The sequence below is a fragment of the Aquarana catesbeiana genome, linkage group LG04 (genome assembly GCF_042186555.1).
Source record: "Aquarana catesbeiana isolate 2022-GZ linkage group LG04, ASM4218655v1, whole genome shotgun sequence".
NCBI lineage: Eukaryota > Metazoa > Chordata > Amphibia > Anura > Ranidae > Aquarana > Aquarana catesbeiana.
Genome location: NC_133327.1, coordinates 126,875,330 through 126,896,093, shown reverse-complemented (window position 1 = coordinate 126,896,093; position 20,764 = coordinate 126,875,330). Strand labels below are relative to the sequence as shown.

Sequence of the window (20,764 nt, the reverse complement as noted above, 5' to 3'; positions counted from 1 at the left end):
GAATGTATTCATATAAGCATTCCTTACGAACCGAAACCATGGATGGATAGTAAATACTATACCTTTGTATGCTCTTTGTTATGCATTCTGGATCATTTACAGTATTTACTTTTTATTTACATTTACTTTTTCGGCATTATGTCCTTACTCTTTTGTAACTCTGTGTTATAAATTGTAACACTCAAGAAAAAAATTTGAACAAAAAAAATGGTTCCCAAAGGTTGCAGTACATTTTGTTAAATGATCAGGCCTCCTTCTACAAAACAAAAATATTCACGTAGAACCAACTTTTAGCGGTGATATGTTAATATATCTTCCAACAGACTGGTATCATGTGGGATAGTACAACCAGCAGTAGAGTTGATTCTCTTAACATTAGCTTAAAGTGCCTGTATTTCTGAAGATGAAAGTACATTTTTTTGTGCTAATGTTAAAATGAGTGTGTTAAAATTAGTAATAAACTTTTTTGCCAAGCTGTGAACATACTGTAGCTTTATTATATATCATCAAAGTAAATAAATGGTGCTTTGAAAGTTAGATGCAACCTATTTAGCAGTAATACCCAGAAAGCATCCCAGAAGATGTCAAAATCCTGGATATTTAAAAAAATTACTATCTTGACATAATGTATTAATAAACTAGTAATCATCTAACTGTACAGTAAAACCTTGGATTGTGAGCATAATTTGTTCCAGAAACATGCTTGTAATCCAAAGCACTCGTATTTTAAAGCAGATTTCCCCAAAATAAATAATGGAAACTCAAATTATTCGTTCCACAACTATTTATTCACAAGTTCTTCCGTTTATAGTCCATATAAAAAGATTCTAGCAAAGTGATAGATTGTGTAACCATAAAATGTCCATCTACAAATGGCAGCCTCCAAAAGGGGATTAGAAGCAAAATCCAGCAGGCGCTACAGAGTATAAAAGAGCAGAGTGCAGCAATATGGTTACATTTAATGAAGTCATAAAAGAAAACCGAAGGTTAACGCTGCGCTAAAAAAATAATACATTGAGTTTTGAATACATGAAGAAGGGTATAGAGAAGCTGCCAGCACCAAAAAGTCCAATACTAAACTCAAATAAATTAAAATAAAATAAGGATGCAGCGCTAATGAAATAATATAAAAAAATATATAAATCCAAAAAAGAGTGATGGTGAAAAAACTCTCAAAAAATAAAAGCTAAGGCAACTAGCACACCAAAAGTGACTGAGGGTGATAGCCTAACTGATTCTAACACAACAAACACAAAAATATTAGTTGGAAATAAAAAATAAATAAAAAATGAAGATGAGAGTAATGGTGAAAAAAATCTCACATAGAAAACTGAGGCAGATATCACAATATTTTTTGAGAGTTTTTTCACCATCACTCTTTTTGGATTTATATATATTTTTTTATATTATTTCATTAGCGCTGCATCCTTATTTTATTTACATTTAATGAAGGTACAACATTTAGCAACTCACATGGATGATGATTAAGAGAGGCACATCTAAGTATGCAGGCATCCAGGGTAAAGCTGTCCACATAGACCATCCTCCACACTGCCGGCTCTCACTGCTGTCAGTCTACAAGACTACCCTGCAGTAGAGTGATCAGAAAGCGTGACTTGAACCGCTCGTGGAGCGCAGAGTGGGATGACGTCGATGGCGGTGAGGAGGATGGTTTATGTGGACAGCTTTATCCCAAATGCCTGCATACTTAGATGTGCCTTTTTTAAACATCAATCATGTGAGTTGCTTAATGTTGCATATTCATTAAATGTAACCATATTGCTACACTTAGAGGTGCCACTCTTCTCTTTTATACTCAGTTGTGACATGACGCTACTTGTATATCAAGACATCGCTTGTATATCAAGTCAGAGTTTATAAAAAAAATAGCTTGTCTTGCAAAACGCTCTCAAACCAAGTTACTCTCAAACCAAGGTTTTACTGTACTTGGAATATAGTCTGCTGGAAGCCACGTAATAGCAGCACTTGGTGTGTTTCTTTTAATGGAAAACTGTACTGTGGAGGTGTGAATGCTGCCATTGCTCATCCCTTCTTCTGATAACACTAGTTCCCTGCCTTTCATGCAGATCCAATGGTTTCTCAGTCATTGACCTGCAATGGACTGCCCAAGGCGCCTAATGGCAACAGACTCCAAGACAGCTAGGAAAGATAATTCTTGTTGAAACAATTCTAACATATGTTCTTATTTACCCTGACAGGCAGCTCTGCTGTAGCACAGGTGCGGTGGTGTACACACAATGCACCAGAGAAGAGAAAATGTGATGCCTGGAGTTCTGTCAGTGGAGAGGCCATAACATGTATAGCAGCTCTGTCTGTGGAACACTGTGTTCAACTGATATTGGTGAGTTACATTTTGCAATTTTTCAAAAGGAAATAAAATGAAGCAGTTGTTTTCCAAAGGCTTTTTGCCAAGGGCCTACATGCATGGCACAAACCAGATCTCAGCTTTTGTATACATACGCAAAGCACAAAACTAATTCCTGAGTTATAATTATAATATCTATTTTTAGATGTTTGGGTGGAAAAGTTCACTTGGGACATCCACTTCACTTAGAATCAATCTGATAAAATTCAATACACATGGCGTAGCAATGCACCTCAATGTGTGCCTTCATGCAACTCCAATAACTTCAGTAGAAAAACATAAGTGCCTAAAATTAAGAGGTAAATCCAACCTGGCTGCTACTATTGTTGTGCTGCATTGCAGAAAAATATTGTACATGTGATAAGATACCCTAGTCCTGGGCTTTCTTGTAACATCATATATACAATCTGCACCTTGCAGCAGGTGGTTACCAAAATTAAATCAGAGCATTAAAGAAAACCTGTACAGAGAGAATATGGAAACTGTAATTTAGTTTTACCGGAATTTTAAAATTAAATCCAGGTACACCCTACTGACCACACCCAGTTTAATCACACACCCCAAAAAAAAATCAGACCCCCATTTGTAGTACCCAAGAAAGCATGCCCCCATTTTTAATGTCCCCAAACAATTGATTGGAGACTTTTGGAACAAGAGGCAGACATTTATGGTGAAAAAACAAACAGACTTCAAATAAGAGGTGCCAAGATTTGCATGCATAGTTTAAGAAATGTATTAAATGTATTCAACAGAAAAAGCCCAAATGGCTCCATTGGCTCCATTTTGGGTTGGTGTCTGAACAGTGTGACAGATGGGTTGGCAGTGGCACTTGTGCAATAAAATATGTACGCTACACCGCCGGGCCATGACATGAAAAATAGTAAACAATGGCTGCCATTCATGACACCATTGCTTACTACTGTGATCTCTGTGTGAATCTGAGTGGCCCTGTACCATGTGACAGCTATGGCCAATCACAGAAATCACAATAGTTAACAATGGCATCATGAATGGATGGCATCAAGCAGATAGAAATGACTGCTTATACAGTGGTCAAAACTGTAATAAGCAATCATAGTGGAAAAAAAAATCCTGATCACCCCCAAGAGCAGTACATGTCCCTATGCTTACTGCACTGCTCTGGTGACAGTATGCAAAAAAAAGTGTAAACAAAATATAAAATATAAAAACATTATAATTATTTTTTTTTACATATTGTCACCAGAGCAAGTGCCATGTCACTATGGTGATCATGTGCAATGGATGGCTGCTCTGATATCACTGTATGTCCATGCCACCAGCCATTGTTTCTGATCATTGTCACAGAAGTACAATGTCCCCATACCAGTGCTTCCAGTCAATATCCCTGGTCACCACCAGTCTTTGTTCCTAATCACCACCATACCAGTCATGTTGCCCCCATTTACTGCCACACCAGTCATATTGTCCCTAGTCACCACCATACCAGTTACAGTGTCCCTGATCACCCCAACACCTGTCCCAGTGTCACCAGACCAGTGTATGCCAGCAACAGTGTTCCTTATCACCGCCACACCAGTTGCTTTGTCGCCACACTAATGTAAGCCAGCAACAGTGTCTCTGAGCATCACCATTTTCCAAAAACTTGTAACAAAAAAATCAAGTCTTCAAAAGACTCTCCAAGCCTCTTAAAAATACATTGTTATGTTTATTCTCCAAAATGTGGTCATTTTGTATGTGTTTGCACTGTCCTGGTACTCCAGAGCTACAAAAAATGTGATAGGTAGTCAGGAAATTATTGTGTAATTTACACCCCCATGGGAACACATGAAGTTACTCCTTGGATTGTGGGCCCCTTTATATGGTCAGACTGTGAAAAGGTCTCACAGATGTGGCATTGTCATACTTGAGATGAGTAGCAGAATGCACTTTTGGTGTAGTTCTAAGTATGCCTATGATGTGTGTTAGAAATATCCTTTTAATTGGCAACTTTATGTAAAATAATATATTCATAGCTTGTACTTTGTCTAACGTTCACACAGAATAAATAACATACACTCTTTTTTTTTTCGTTTTACCAAAGAAATGTAGCCGAATACATTTTGGTCAAAATTTACGAAGAAAGATTATTTGCAAAATTTTATAACAGAAACTAGGAAAAGCGTGGGTTTATTTTTTTTCTAAATTTGGTATTTTTTCATTTATGTAGAAAAAAAGAAAATACCCAGTGGTGCTTAAATACCCCCCAAAAAAGCTCTATCTGTCTCAAAAAATGATAAAAATTTAATTTAAGTACAGTTTTGCATAACTGAGTAATTGTCATTCAAAGTGTAAAATTGCTGAAAATGTAAACTTTTTGTGAGTCTCCCCATAACCTATTTTTTTCGCCTGTTCATCCTACTGTTATTTTTCAACTTACTTTAACAGACCATGCTGTGAAGCAAAAGTGTCAGCTATGGAGTGGAGACAATCCATTTAACACTGACAGGAGTGCTTACAATGGTCAACTTTTAATCATTAACTTAAAACCTTTATCCCAAAAGAAAAAAAAAAACAGTTTCTATAACTTAAAAGTCATCAAGAAATTTCTAGTCAGTCATGTAATGTCCATCTAAATCTACTAGTCTAACACTACCCAGACAATGCTGCTGTCCAAGGCTGTGTCCGTTGCTCCTCCATAGATAGAGGAGCCACTCTAAAACAGGAAATCTATTACTGGCAGGATCACCAGGTGAAAATAAAGGGAAAAAACTAAAAAAAGAAGGTGAATGCAGCTACCACTGGTAACTGCAATATACTGATGTGGATGAGAAGGCCTGGCTCGCAGTCTTCAGTCTAATTCATCCAAAAGGTGTTTTTTCAGGTTGAGGTCAGACCAGTCAAGTTCCTCCACCCCAAACTCGCTCATCCATGTCTTTATGGACCTTGCTTTGTGCACTGATCCAAATCCTTCAGTGGATGGGAGATTATTGTGCAGGGTTGTTTTTCAGCGGTTGGGCTTGGCCTCTTAGTTCCAGTGAAGGAAACTTTTAAGGCGCATACCAAGACATTTTGGACAATTTCATGCTCCCAACTTTGTAGGAACAGTTTGGGGATGGTCCCTTCCTGTTCCAACATGATCACCAGTGCACAAATCAAAATCCATAAAGACATGGATGTGCGAGTTTGGGGTGGGGGAATTTGACTGGCTTGCCGAGAGTCCTGATCTCAACTTGATAGAACACTTTTGGGATGAAGAGCGGAGACTGTGAGCCAGGCCTTCTCGTCCAACATCAATGCCTGACCTCACAAATGCGCTTCTGGAAGCATGGTCAAACATTCCCATAGACACACTCCTAAACCCTGTGGACAGTCCTCCCAGAAGAGTTGAAGCTGTTATAGTTGCAAAGGGTGGGCCAACTCAATACTGAACCCTACGGACTAAGATTGGGATGCCCTTAAAATTCTTGTATGTGTAAATACACGCATCCCAATAGTTTTGTCAACACAGTGTATATGTATTCATTTGAAGGCCACCATGAAAATTGTTTGCAGTAGTGTTAGAATGTTTAGCTAAAAATTAATTTAATTAGATATTCCCCAAATAGCAATTACCCAAAATATTTAAGCTTCTAACTTGTGCTGAGGGTCCAATGAGGTGCAGTAAAATGCCTACAAGCCTGCCTGTTCTAAGCACAGATGGCACTAAGTGCCGATGTACTGTATAAACAATAAGCTAATAATTAGATTCCCCAAAAATGAGCACATTAGCTTTAGCATGTAAAGGGCTAGATGAAGATTTACCTGTTTACTTGGACAAAATCCTTCTGTGCTTTGTTGAAAGGTTGATGTAGCACTCACCATAAATGAGAATCATTGCCATGTCCAGCGTACTTCACGGTGTCCAGCAGCAATGTCTGTTTCTGTGCTTTTGTAATTCTTTTACACGGGATGACGTCTAATTTAAGACTTTTGACTGGCTACAGGCGAAGTGCCAATGCAAGGTAACATAGATATCATGACTAAAGGTGGGACAAAGTGTTTCGAGAAAACCAACAAAAGGTGAAAATGTACACTGAGTTCAGAACAACATACCCAAGGGGGCACTGGGAGCTTTTATGCCGTGTACACACAGGCGGACTTTTCGACCAGACTGGTCCGACGTACCGAATCTGGCGGACAATCCGAACATGTGTCGGCTCCATCGGACCTGCAGTGGACTTTTTTGGCAAAAATCTGATGGACTTTAGATTTGGAACATGTTTCAAATTTGTCAGACGGACTCGAGTCCGGCGGAAAAATGCGCTCGTCTGTATGCTAGTCCGACGGACGAAAACCCACGCTAGGGCAGCTATTGGCTACTGGCTATCAACTTCCTTATTTTAGTCCGGTCGTACGTCATCACGTACGAATCCGTCGGACTTTAGTGTGATCGTGTGTAGCCAAGTCCGTTCATTCAAAAGTCCATCGGAAGTCTGTCAAAAGTCCGTCAGAAGTCCGTCAAAAGTTAGCCGGACCAGTCCGGTCGAAAAGTCTGCCCGTGTGTACACGGCATTAGACTTGCACGTGTAATCAGATGAAGGAAAACTTCAAACAAATTCATAAGCATTGGTGAAGCAGTTCCTCCACAACAAGATGTCCCTCAGTGGGCACCCAACAGTAGCTTAAGCTATAGAAATACAGAAAGAAGTGCCAGGTCAAAACCAGAAGAAAGAGTCCCAAATAATGTAATTGTTGTTAGTCCTATAAAACAACCAACGCATTTAGGGGCAATACAACTCCCTTTTCACCAGGGCTAAAAACAGAATAAACTTGGATGGACCAGAGAAAACACTGACTTCACAGATCTATATTAGAACTTGTATTGAACTCTCCAAATGGAGTAACAACTTGGCAGAAGTTACTGAGCAGCAGCTATCTAGACTTTACTCAGAATTGTTGGCCAGACTGCTTCAATCTGTCAGACAGGCTACAGTTATTCAGATAACAAAACTTTACAGGTGTGACAAGTAGAAACATATTAAAGAATGCACAAGAATGTTAGGCAAATAGGTTACAACAACAGAAGACCACGTTGGGTTCCACTCCTACTAGCCAAGAAAAGAAAGCTGTGGCTGCAGTGGGCATCGTGTCAGCAAAACTAGACAGCTAAACACTAGAAAATTATTGTCTGGTTTGATTAATCTCCATCACTCCTGAGGCACAGAGATGGTAGGCCAGTCACCAGATCTGAATCCAATAGAACATCTTTAGGGTATTATAGTGTGAGAGATTTGTAGCATGATTGTGCAACTAAAAAGGCTTCACAAATTGTGTGATTCATGTAACATGGACCAGACTCTCAGAACGATGTTTGTGGATACTGAAATTCAAGTCATAAAGAACTGAGGATATTCTGAGAGTAACGGGGAAGCTCTAACCAGTGTTGGTACAGGGTTTCTAATACGTCGCTCAGTGAGTTTAAACAGGGCATTAAGCAAAACGCCCAATCCTGGTTCCTGAATATTGTTTCACTAACTTTTACTGAAGACTCATTGGCCAGCCCTGATCCAAAGGTACCCATAGACTTAACAACCATAGCTCAAACTGGCCCAAATCCTCTGAACTAGATAACTTTAATGTAATATTTATGGGTGACGTTATAGTACTGTATATCTACCATTAAAACTTTAGTTTTGAATAGAGTAGATAAGGCTTTTACCCTGTCAGGTTTTTAATGCCATATGTGTCCCTGATGGGGAGATTCGCACTTCTATGTGTTCTAGTGTCCACTGTCAATGGGACAGAAAGTGATAGGAAATTCAAATGTATAAAGTGGAGTCAAATGTCCTGAACACAACTGTCTAAGAGTAGATTTCCCCTCACTTTGGGTATTATCCTAGTTTTAGCCATCAATTATTCTCTATCCAAAACTATAAAAGAAGTTTAGGCCTTCACAAAAATGTTTGTTTTGTGTTACCATCTACTTGCAGGCAGATAAAGCTGATGCTGTGACACTACATGCAGGACGTTTGCATCTAGCAGTATGCTCTGGCCTAGTACCAGTAATGGCTGAGTACTATAACAAGGGTAAGACCACATTCTATTGTTAAAAGAACTAAAGGTGTTAATTTACATTTATTATTATCAAAGAAGTCAGTGAAAACCTAATTTGCAAATAAGTGGTACTTGCATGGACTTCCACCAATTTTCTGTCTGGTTGTTATCTATTTAGATAGTGTTCAAGTGGGATGAAAAAATAAATGAAGTACGGTAATAATTTCAAGATCTCTTCCAGTGGTGATTTGATGATTTTGTTTAAAAGCAAAGTCAGCATATAACGAAAGGTCTCACACTTCACTTGAGTGCTTTTGTCATATACCACTTCCTCCCAGTCTGAATATAGATATCAGATATTCCAACCACTCAGAAGCACAAAACAAGACAATACTTGTTTAGTTGCTGAACATGGATACTTTATTAGAACCAAAATACAAGTCTTATATACAGTAGAAGAGGAGGTCCCCCCTCCTGCTCATTTTACTCTAAAAATACAACTGTAACCCGAAACCTAATTAACATGAGCTAATTAACTAATCCCTTAAAGCAGCTGATGTGACTCCGTGCCCTCCTGAGCATTGTTATCATTAATCAGGATTTCACTATAGGTCAGACTTGTCACCGAGCTTCACACAGTAGATTATACATAATAATAAGTATAAACACAGGACACCTTCTCACAATAGCAAGAGCTCCAGCAGGAGTCGGACCGTCTCCTACATTGTACAGAGGCCAATGTGATTAGCTCTCTCAACTAACATGTTGAGTTCAGAATCAAACAAACCAAGAATAGTCTTTACATATATCCTGGGAGATATTGTGGATAAATATTACTGTCCCATTTTAACCTCCCTGGCGTTATGATTATTTCAGAGTTTTGATGCTGAAAGCGGTACAATTATTTTGCATGGAAATTTGGCGTTTTATATTGTAGGCCTCTAATTCTTAGGAATAACTCACTTAAATCTGTCCAAACAAGAGTCTAGTAGACATCTCGGGTATGATAAAGTTTGAAACACGAAATCATAAATTATAATATAATAAATAACTATAAATAATTATACCAAATAATAATATAATAATAATAACATTTATTCAATAATGTAATCAAATCAAAAACACTAAAATTTGCTCAGTTGCAGAATTGTCACTGTCATTACTTTTCAGTGTTTGATGACGGATCTCCCCACAAATCACTATCACTCAATTCTGCGAGTGATTCTAATTTATTATTGCTGTTTTCTAGCTGGTCTAAAACCCCTTTTGATGTAAAGGGATGGTTTTGGTTGCTATGGACAATCTCCAGTTTCCAGGCAGAATGAACAGTTTTTATAATATAAAACCGCATGCAGGGCACTGGAGAAACCACTTGGGACAAAAGGGAGGTGAAATAATTTCATACAGTAATGTAATCTGTAAGATTACAGTATACTGTATGTATTGTGTGTGTTTCATTTTTTGAATTTGGCGCCGTTCTCCGTCCCCGTATGTCACAATACTCGCAGGGAACGAAGCTTGGCTCTGTGATGAATCGAGCGGAGGATGAGCCGCTCACACTGCGGGGGGACATCGCAGGATCCAGGGGACAAGGTAAGTAAGCTCATTCTGGATCCAGCGATGAGATCCCGAGTCTGGCTCGTGGTTACCGCTTTTGGTTCTGAAATTCCACCCCGAGCCAGACTCAGGAATACCGCCAGGGAGGTTAAGTAATCCAAGATATATTTTCTCAGTCACCCTGTGCCAGGATGGCACAGGGCGACTTAGACATAAGAGGTGCATGGGGAGCTGAAACAAGGGTTTCCCAGCCTTTCCAAGGGATTCGGAGTTCCACGGGCCCTCCCGTCACAATTTACATAGCTATTATTATCAAAGAAGTCAGTGAAAACCTAATTTACAAATAAGTGGTACTTGCACAGACTTCCACCAATTTTCTGCCTGGTTGTTATCTATTCAGATAGTGTTCAAGTGGGATGAAAAAATGAATTAAGTAATAATTTCAAGATCTCTTCCAGTGGTGATTTGTTGATTTTGTTTAAAAGCAAAGTCAGCATGTTAACTGTTATGAAAACATACCAGAAGTATTCAGCTCACCAGTTCTCTAGTTCTCTACCATGAGTGAAGCAGCAGTTGATTAAAAACTGTGGCATTCTACATGACGCCCGCACTTAAATGTATTGATGTACAGGTTTGCTTGAACTCAGATTTACAAACAATGATACCAAATTACAGTGGATTTCTGTTTCTTTCTGCTGAATTCATTGATTCACTTGTAAAATGGGAATGGGGTCTTCCCACCCACATGTCCTTTTGCAGTGCAGGTCCTCAGCTTATCCTTGGTGAACATCTTTGCCTAAACCATGATGACCTTCAACTCCTACAAGGCAGTACGTGGAGTTAACCATATAAAGTATGAGTGGTTGTTAGAAATTTTTTTCTGACACCTGTCCATCACCCAATATACCATACTTCCATTAGAAATAAATGGTGTACCAAAGTGAAAAAATATATATGTATGCATATCTATGTTTTACTGATGTACTGTGTGTTAATTTAGAATTATATGAATTAGCTCACTTCCATTTTTATTTCTAACAGATAACCTAAAACCGTGCAAAACACAACATAATCAAGGTAATGTGTAAGTTTCAATTTATATAGTTATATTTTAATTTTATGTGTTTGGTGAATCAGCTTTACAGGTTGGCAATGATATTGAGAGATTTTTCTTATATATATAAAATAGTAAAGAGCTAGATGACAGAGCTCAATGCCACAGAGAGCAGAATGAGCCAAGATCGATTCTGTAAGGGTCCTTTCACACTGGGGCGGTTTGCAGGCGCTATTGCGCTAATAATAGCGCCTGCAAACCAACCCGAAAGTGCCGCTGCTTTCACACCTCGGGGCTTTCACACTGGAGCGATGCGCTGGCAGGACAGTAAAAAAAGTCCTGCCAGCAGCATCTTCGGAGCGGTGAAGGAGCGGAGTGTATACCGCTCCTTCACCGCTCCTGCCCATTGAAATCAATGGGACGGCGCAGCTATACCGCCGGCAAAGCGCCTCTGCAGAGGCACTTTGCGGTGGTATTTAACCCTTTCTCGGCCGCTAGTGGGGGGTAAAACCGCCCCGTTATCGGCCGAATACCGCCGACGCCGCCCCCGCCCCAGTGTGAAAGGGCTCTAAAGCTCCCCTTCCCCTGTCCTGCCTTCTTCTGGCCCGGATGGGCCCCTCTGGCTCCTTACAGTTGTAAAGGCTGTATGGCGCCCCTGTGTAAAGTCAGGGACGCCATCAGGCGTGTACAGCTGTTACAACTGTAAGGGGCCTCGGGGCCCGTGGGGCCCACCCAGGCCAGAAGAAGGCAGGATGGGTGAAGAGGAGCCGTGCTGTGCATTGCAGAATCAATCTCCCTCATTCTGCTCTCTGTGGCATTGAGCTCAGTAATCAAGCTCTTTATTGCAACTTCTGTGTGGGGGTGGGCTGACATATATACAGGTGTGAGGGAAGCTGACATATATACAGGTGTGAGGGGGGCTGACATATATACAGGTATGAGGGAGGCTGACATATATACAGGTGTGTGGGGGGCTGACATATATACAGGGGTGTGGGTGGCTGACATATAAACAGCTCTGCATGTGTGGGGGGGCTGACATATACACAGGTTGTGGGGGGAGGCTGACATATATACAGGTGTGGGGGGCTGACCTATATACAGGTGTGTGGGGGCTAACATATATACAGGTGTGTGTGTGTGGGGGGCTGACATATATACAGGTGGGTGGGGGGCTGACATATAAACAGGTGTGCATGTGTCGGGGGGCTGACATATATACAGGTGTGTGGGGGAGGCTGACATATATACAGGTGTGCGGGGGACTGACAAATATACAGGTGTGTGAGGGGGCTGTCGTATATATACAGGTGTGTGTGTGTGGGGGGGCTGATGTGTATATATATATATATATATATATATATATATATATATATATACACAGGTATGTGGGGGGTGATATATATATATATATATATATATATGTGTGAGGGGGACTTACAAAGATACAGGTCTGTGGGGGGGGGTGACATATACAGGTGTGAGGAAGGCTGACATATATACAGGTGTGAGGGAGGCTTACATATATACAGGTGTGCGGGGGACTGACATATATACAGGTGTGAGGGAGGCTGACATATATAGGGGTGTGATGGAGGCCGACATATATACCGGTGTGAGAGAGGCTGACATATATACAGGTGTGAGGGATGCTGACATATATACAGGTGTGTGGGGGGGGGCTGACATACAAACAGGTGTGCATGTGTGGGGGGTGGGCTGACATATATACAGGTGTGTGGAGGACTGACAAATATACAGGTGTGTGGGGGAGGCTGACATATATACAGGTGTGTGGGGGACTGACAAATATACAGGTGTGTGGGGGGGCTGACATATATACAAGTGTGAGGGGGGCTGATGTATATATATATTTATATATACACAGGTGTGTGGGGGCTGATATATATATATATATATATATATATATATATATATATATATATATATATATATACACATGTGTGAGGGGGACTTACAAAGATACAGGTGCGTGGGGGGCTTACGTATATACAGGTGTGGGGGGGCTGACATATAGACAGGTGTGAGGGAGGCTGACAAATAGTACAGGTGTGGGGGGGCTGACATATATACAGGTGTGAGGGAGGCTGACAAATATACAGGTGTGGGGGGGCTGACATATATACAGGTGTGAGGGAGGCTGACATATATACAGGTGTGTGGGGGTGGGCTGACATATATACAGGTGTGTGGGGGTGGGCTGACATATATACAGTTGTGAGGGAAGCTGACATATATACAGGTGTGAGGGGGGCTGACATATATACAGGTATGAGGGGGGGTGACATATATACAGGTGTGTGGGGGGCTGACATATATACAGGTGTGGGGGGGGCTGACATATATACAGGTGTGGGGGGGGCTGACATATAAACAGGTGTGCATGTGTGGGGGGGCTGACATATATACAGGTGTGTGGGGGAGGCTGACATATATACAGGTGTGTGGGGGACTGACAAATATACAGGTGTGTGTGGGGGGGGCTGACATATATACAAGTGTGAGGGGGGCTAACATGTATACAGGTGTGTGTGTGTGGGGGGGGGCTGATGTATGTATATATATATATATATATATATATACACATGTGTGAGGGGGACTTACAAAGATACAGGTGTGTGGGGGGCTTACGTATATACAGGTGTGAGGGGGGCTGCCAAATATACAGGTGTGTGGGGGGCTGACATATATACAGGTGTGAGGGAGGCTGACAAATATACAGGTGTGGGGGGGGGGCTGCCATATATACAGGTGTGGGGGGCTGACATATATACAGGTGTGTGGGGGGGCTGACATATATACAGGTGTGAGAGAGGCTGACATGTATACAGGCATACCCCACTTTTAAGTACACAATGGGGTTTATTTACTAAAGCTGGAAAGTGCAAAATCAGGCTCACTTCTGCATAGAGACCAATGAACTTCTAACCCCAGCTTGTTCAATTAAGCTTTGGTAATAAAACATGGAAGCTCATTGGTTTCTATGCAGAAGTGATCCTAATTTTGCACTTTCCAGCTTTAGTAAATGAACCCCATTGTGTACCTAAAACTGGGGTATGCCTGTATACAGGTGTGAGGGAGGCTGACATATATACAGGTGTGAGGGAAGCTGACATATACAGGTGTGAGGAAGGCTGCCATATATACAGGTGTGGGGGGGCTGCCATATATACAGGTGTGGGGGGGCTGACATATATACAGGTGTGAGGAAGGCTGCCATATATACAGGTGTGGGGGGGCTGACATATATACAGGTGTGGGGGGGGGGGCTGACATATATACAGGTGTGAGGAAGGCTGCCATATATACAGGTGTGGGGGGGGCTGACATATATACAGGTGTGAGGGAGGCTGAAATATATACAGGTGTGAGGGAGGCTGAAATATATACAGGTGTGAGGGAGGCTACATGTATACAGGTGTGTGGGGGGCTGACATATATACAGGTGTGAGGGAGGCTGACATATATACAGGTGTGTGGGGGGGCTGACATATATACAGGTGTGAGAGAGGCTGACATGTATACAGGCATACCCCACTTTTAAGTACACAATGGGGTTTATTTACTAAAGCTGGAAAGTGCAAAATCAGGCTCACTTCTGCATAGAGACCAATGAACTTCTAACCCCAGCTTGTTCAATTAAGCTTTGGTAATAAAACATGGAAGCTCATTGGTTTCTATGCAGAAGTGATCCTAATTTTGCACTTTCCAGCTTTAGTAAATGAACCCCATTGTGTACCTAAAACTGGGGTATGCCTGTATACAGGTGTGAGGGAGGCTGACATATATACAGGTGTGAGGGAAGCTGACATATACAGGTGTGAGGAAGGCTGCCATATATACAGGTGTGGGGGGGCTGACATATATACAGGTGTGGGGGGGCTGACATATATACAGGTGTGAGGAAGGCTGCCATATATACAGGTGTGGGGGGGCTGACATATATACAGGTGTGGGGGGGGGGCTGACATATATACAGGTGTGAGGAAGGCTGCCATATATACAGGTGTGGGGGGGGGGCTGACATATATACAGGTGTGAGGGAGGCTGAAATATATACAGGTGTGAGGGAGGCTGAAATATATACAGGTGTGAGGGAGGCTACATGTATACAGGTGTGTGGGGGGCTGACATATATACAGGTGTGAGGGAGGCTGACATATATACAGGTGTGTGGGGGGGCTGACATATATACAGGTGTGAGAGAGGCTGACATGTATACAGGCATACCCCACTTTTAAGTACACAATGGGGTTTATTTACTAAAGCTGGAAAGTGCAAAATCAGGCTCACTTCTGCATAGAGACCAATGAACTTCTAACCCCAGCTTGTTCAATTAAAGCTTTGGTAATAAAACATGGAAGCTCATTGGTTTCTATGCAGAAGTGATCCTAATTTTGCACTTTCCAGCTTTAGTAAATGAACCCCATTGTGTACCTAAAACTGGGGTATGCCTGTATACAGGTGTGAGGGAGGCTGACATATATACAGGTGTGAGGGAAGCTGACATATACAGGTGTGAGGAAGGCTGCCATATATACAGGTGTGGGGGGGCTGACATATATACAGGTGTGGGGGGGCTGACATATATACAGGTGTGAGGAAGGCTGCCATATATACAGGTGTGGGGGGGCTGACATATATACAGGTGTGGGGGGGGGCTGACATATATACAGGTGTGAGGGAGGCCGGTGTGCGGATTCGGTGGGATGGCCCATTGGCAAACCCTGGGGAATGTTGGTGGTCAGGCTCAGAGTGGGGGGCAAACATTTCTGATGGCTGCCTTGTTTAAAGTACAGCGTTATATTTTACAAATGTGATTTTTGATTTGTGTGCTTTGGGGCTCTGGCACAAGTGAAGTCCTATTCATTCTAATGAAGGTGGAAAAGATTGAAAGGGGATTGGGGTGGTTTGTTCTCTGCTGCATTATACAGAGCACACTCTTAAGCTGGCCATACATGGATAGAATTTCAAATGAAAATTCTCATGCTGGCCATACACATATTGATTTTTGTTAAAAAAAATTCATTTTAAGAACATTCGTTCGTTGTTCTAATCGTTAGTGGGGTCAAATTGACATTCGATTTTGACACAGTGATGGGACAATTTGAAGGAACACAATAGAAAACTTCTCTTGATTAACTAATTGGGGACCGCAGATAGCTGCCATAACCCCAGTATTGTTTTGAAAAGCGGGCAGTCTTTCAGATAAAAGTGGTCTTTGCAGCAGATTTGCCGCATGTTATAAATGTTATAGTTGCGCTAATATTAACCTTCCAAATGCTTGCGTAGTATCATACAATAACTCAAAATAAAGTGTATGTGCTCAGATAATTAAAACAGACACAACCACAAAATTGTGAATAAAAAATGTTACCGAGCCAAAAGGTCACAGAGTTAATGCTAGAGGGTGTAAAAAATATTAAAACTCACGAAATGTCCCAATACAGTGAAAAAATGCAAAAAAGTCCCAATAAAGCATATAAAATAAGGTGAACGTTCTTAATTGAATTATAACATCACCATTCAAAAAAAATCCCTTTGATAGTGCAACATTCAGAACATCAAATGTATCCAAATACCGCTGTGTGATGAGATGTTTCCACCAGAAATTAAATCTGATCATCAAATGAATCCAAATGCCGCTGTATGATATGATATTTCCACCAGAAAATTCTTCATTGCGCAATGAACCTATGTTAGAGAGATAGGCAGCACTACACAGAGTGCACTCACGTAAGCCAGAATGGATAACAGCCTGGAAGACAATCAGCCACTTGGGGCGCGGTGGATTCTCACACCGCTCGTAACAAGCTGCTGACTTAGCCACAATACCGTGCGTCACTGACTCCTCCTACGCGTTGCGTCACCCGACACGTGACTTTTTCAAGGAACATTGATCCAGTGTTCTGAATGTTGCACTATCAAAGGGATTTTTTTTTTAATGGTGATGTTATAATTCAATTAAGAACGTTCACCTTATTTTATATGCTTTATTGGGACTTTTTTGCATTTTTTCAATGTATTGGGACATTTCGTGAGTTTTAATATTTTTTACACCCTCTAGCATTAACACTGTGACCTTTTGGCTTGGTAACATTTTTTATTCACAATTTTGTGGTTGTGTCTGCTTTAAATATCTAAGCACATACACTTTATTTTGAGTTATTGTATGATACTACGCACGCATTTGGAAGGTTAATATTAGCGCAACTATAACATTTCTAATATGGTATTTTAGGTGTCTGAACACTTCTTGAGTTTGCTGCATTTATTATTTGGTTATTATTTTCTTCCAAAGATTTTTTGCACTTTATATTTATTGATTCATCTATTTTCACTACAGCGCTTGAGTACATTTTTTAAAAGATTTGCCACATGATCACTTTTATCGGCGGTGGGAGAGGTGCCCCCCGCCGATCCCCGGTGGTTTCCGCCGCTTACCGGAGCCGTCGTTAGGGGCGGAGATGATCAGGTCCTTTGCCCTCTGAGGCTGGATGCCGAGTGAGGGAAAGATGGGTCAAAGTTTGTCGCCATTTCATGAGCGGGTGCAATTTTGAATCATGACATCTTAGATATCAATTTACTCAGCATAACATTGTCTTTCACAATATAAAAAAAATTGGGTTAATTTTACCGTTTTCTTATTTTTTTATTCAAAATTTTTTCCCAAAAAAATTGCGTTTGCAATACTGCTGCGCAAATACAGTGTGACATAAAGTATTTCAACAACCGCCATTTTATTCTCTAGGGTGTCTGAAAAAATATATATAGTGTTTGGGGTTCTAAGTAATTTTCTAGCAAAATAAAACAGATTTTAACTTGTAAACAACAGATCTCGAAAAGAGGCTCGGTCCTTAAGTAGTTAAAAAATGTTCATATAGTGTATGTGGTTTTTACTTAGAAATGACATTCATTTTAAAATTAAATGTTAACAGCAAGTGACATTTTTGAACAACATTCATCCATTCATTGAATGTACAAAGAATTTTCATACTACTATTCGTACGAATATTCTCATCCTAAAATCTATATGTGTATGGTCAACATTAGGAAAAGTCTTAGGAAACAAATTGTATGAAAATTCTCAGAACATTCTCAGAACCTTTGCTTGTTATTAAAGATTTTGTTTTTTTTTAACATTTGATTTTGGAATGAATGAATTTTACCAAACGAAAACCACACACACTGTTACAAATTCAGATGTTCGAGAAAAAATTTCCATCTTGCTCCTTCAAATTTTTTCATCAACGCTGTTGAAAACAAACATCAATTTGACCCACTAATGATTTAAAAAATAAACAAACTTTCTTAGAACCTTCTTTCCCCAAGACTTTTTATTTGAAGTTCTACCCATCTATGGACAGCTTTAGGTACACAACAGGTACCACACCATATTCCACCAATCAACACTGGAGGAGATTTAAGGCAAAGACTATAGAAGGCTATCACTGTAGCCCACCATTCCTATCCTACTGGCCTAATATAACCTGGATGGGAGGGGTTAGGTATTTTGTATATTAAAATAATCTTTTTTTTTTTTTTGGTTGAGATCTAGAGAGATCGACTTGATGAAAGGCCATTATGTGTGCTAATGTGTGTAATTGATTATATATATATATATATATATATATATATATATATATATATATATAAAGTAGGATTAAGTGCCAGCATTTACAGACTTGTCTTGTCTATGGTTTGTCTGCATTAATAACTATAATATTAACCATTGCTTAATAGATGATCTCCTCAAGGACACTTACTACATTGTTGCAGTCGTAATGAAAAAGAACAAAGCCATATCATGGGACGCTCTTAGAGGTAATATCCCAGCTTTGAGAATTACCTACACTCATTATTTGAGCTTTGGGTGTTTTCCAACTCCCTAAAACACTTTCAGTTCAAAATACTAATGCCGCATACACACGAGCGGAATGTTCGACAGAAAAAGTCCGACGGAAGCTTTTCATTGTATATACCGATCGTGTGTATGCCTCATCAGACTTTTTTTTTCTAAAAATCTGACGGACCTAGAAATGGAACATGTTCTAAATATTTCCGATGGACCCAATTCCTATCGGGAAAACCGATCGTCTGTATGCTGGTCCGACGCATGCACTGAAGCAAGTACGAGACGGAAGCTATTGGCTACTGGCTATTGAACTTCCTTTTTCTAGTCCCGTTGTAAGTGTTGTACGTCACCGCGTTTTGGATGGTCGGACTTTGGTCAGACTTTGGGTTGACCGTGTGTAGGCAAGACCGCTTGAATGGAATTCCGTCTGAGTTTCATTGGAGAATCCGTTGGAGTTTATTCCAATGGCTAAACTGGTCGTGTGTATGCGGCATAACACCAATTTAGACATTTCCACATGCTGCAATAGAGACAGGATTCTATGCACAATAAATGTAAGCAACCATTTTAGAAATGTGCCTTTGCCCCCACCTGTGTCATGGATAGTTCAAAAGGCATCACTGCAGTTATATCCACTTAAGGGAAAAAAAATATTTTTGACTTAGCAGTAAAATCCATTTCCTGAAGTCCAGTACATGAGACAAGCTTCTTGAAATCACTGCTACCTTCAGGTGACAGGACACTGGTAAAAGGAAGGCTGCAGGGACATCCCCCTGTATAACCCCTACCATTCCTAGTTACCCATAGTTTTGTAGCAAGCAAAAGGGAGATAATAAGAACTGATGGGAGCATCCTATGTCCTGTACTGTACTCCAGAAAACAGATTTTACTGGCAAGTCGTAAATCCTGTTTTCCTGATGGTATAATGCAGGACATGGGCTTCTTTAAATCACTTTGTCTGGGATGGCCAGAGTCAGTCAATCTGAGGGATGGGCAACACAGCAAACAACGCTAACAGGCCTATGTAACAACAGGTCGAGAAGGGCATGACAGACTCAAACAGCAACTTGTAGCACCCTACGCCTGGAACTGACATCGGAGAAAACTTGAACATCCACCCAAAAAATGTTTGAACAGTAATCCAGGTGGCCACCTTGCAAATCTGAGAAACAGATGTTAGAAGCTGAAAAACCCCAGAAAGCACTGACAGATCTGGTACAGTGTGCCTTAAAGTGGTTATAAAGCCAAAACAATTGTTACAATAAAGTGGTTGTAAACCCTCTCATATACCCAGTGAAGTGATTAGCTTCAGATGATACAGAGATTAAACAAATCCTTCTACATACGTTTTACTTGTTTATCTGCAGTCTTCTCTTCCCTATTTCCCTTCAAAAGTGCAGAATTGTAATAAAGTCCTTCTGCATCTGTCAGGAGTAGAGATGAGGGGGTGGAGAGCTGCAGTTAAAGTGTGTGAGAGCTGATTGGAGGAAAGGAACACCCCCCACACACACACAGCACAGGAATGAAAGAAGGATACAGAGCTGTGTTCTGAATAGACAAGCTGTGTGCTAAGCTCCCTTCCCTGTCACAAATGTATCTCATGTGTTGGGAAAACTTAAGAAGTGAAACATGCTGATGACAAAGGAACAAAGCACCAGAGAGAAACCACACTTAGAGCTTTGGAGATAGACAAGTAAACACTACGCTTTGTTCCTCTCCTCACAGGACACAGAGGCGGCAACGAGAACCATTGGCTCCTGCTGCTGTCAATCAAGTCTAGTGAGGTGGGAGCGGGGGCAGGGCTAAGCTGCACTGTGTGTGTTTCTGGATGAAAGCAAAACATAAGAAAGGGTATCCAGCGCTGACCCAGAAGGACCCAGAAAACAATAAAACTGCT

The 20,764-nt window shown here is 40.8% G+C and overlaps 1 protein-coding gene across 2 annotated transcripts in view; it reads left to right on the top strand.

Annotated features, from left to right (window-relative positions):
• The window catches only part of LOC141139452 (serotransferrin-A-like), a 32,930-nt gene that overhangs the window by 609 nt on the left and 11,557 nt on the right, over positions 1–20,764 (top strand). The window contains exons 2-5 of one of the 2 annotated variants that reach the window (XM_073625546.1): positions 2,220–2,362; positions 8,317–8,413; positions 10,979–11,014; positions 18,756–18,836. In XM_073625546.1, the coding sequence (XP_073481647.1) occupies positions 2,220–2,362; positions 8,317–8,413; positions 10,979–11,014; positions 18,756–18,836 (357 nt within the window). The remainder of the gene's footprint in view (positions 1–2,219; positions 2,363–8,316; positions 8,414–10,978; positions 11,015–18,755; positions 18,837–20,764) is intronic. The other variant, XM_073625547.1, reaches the window with a different exon arrangement.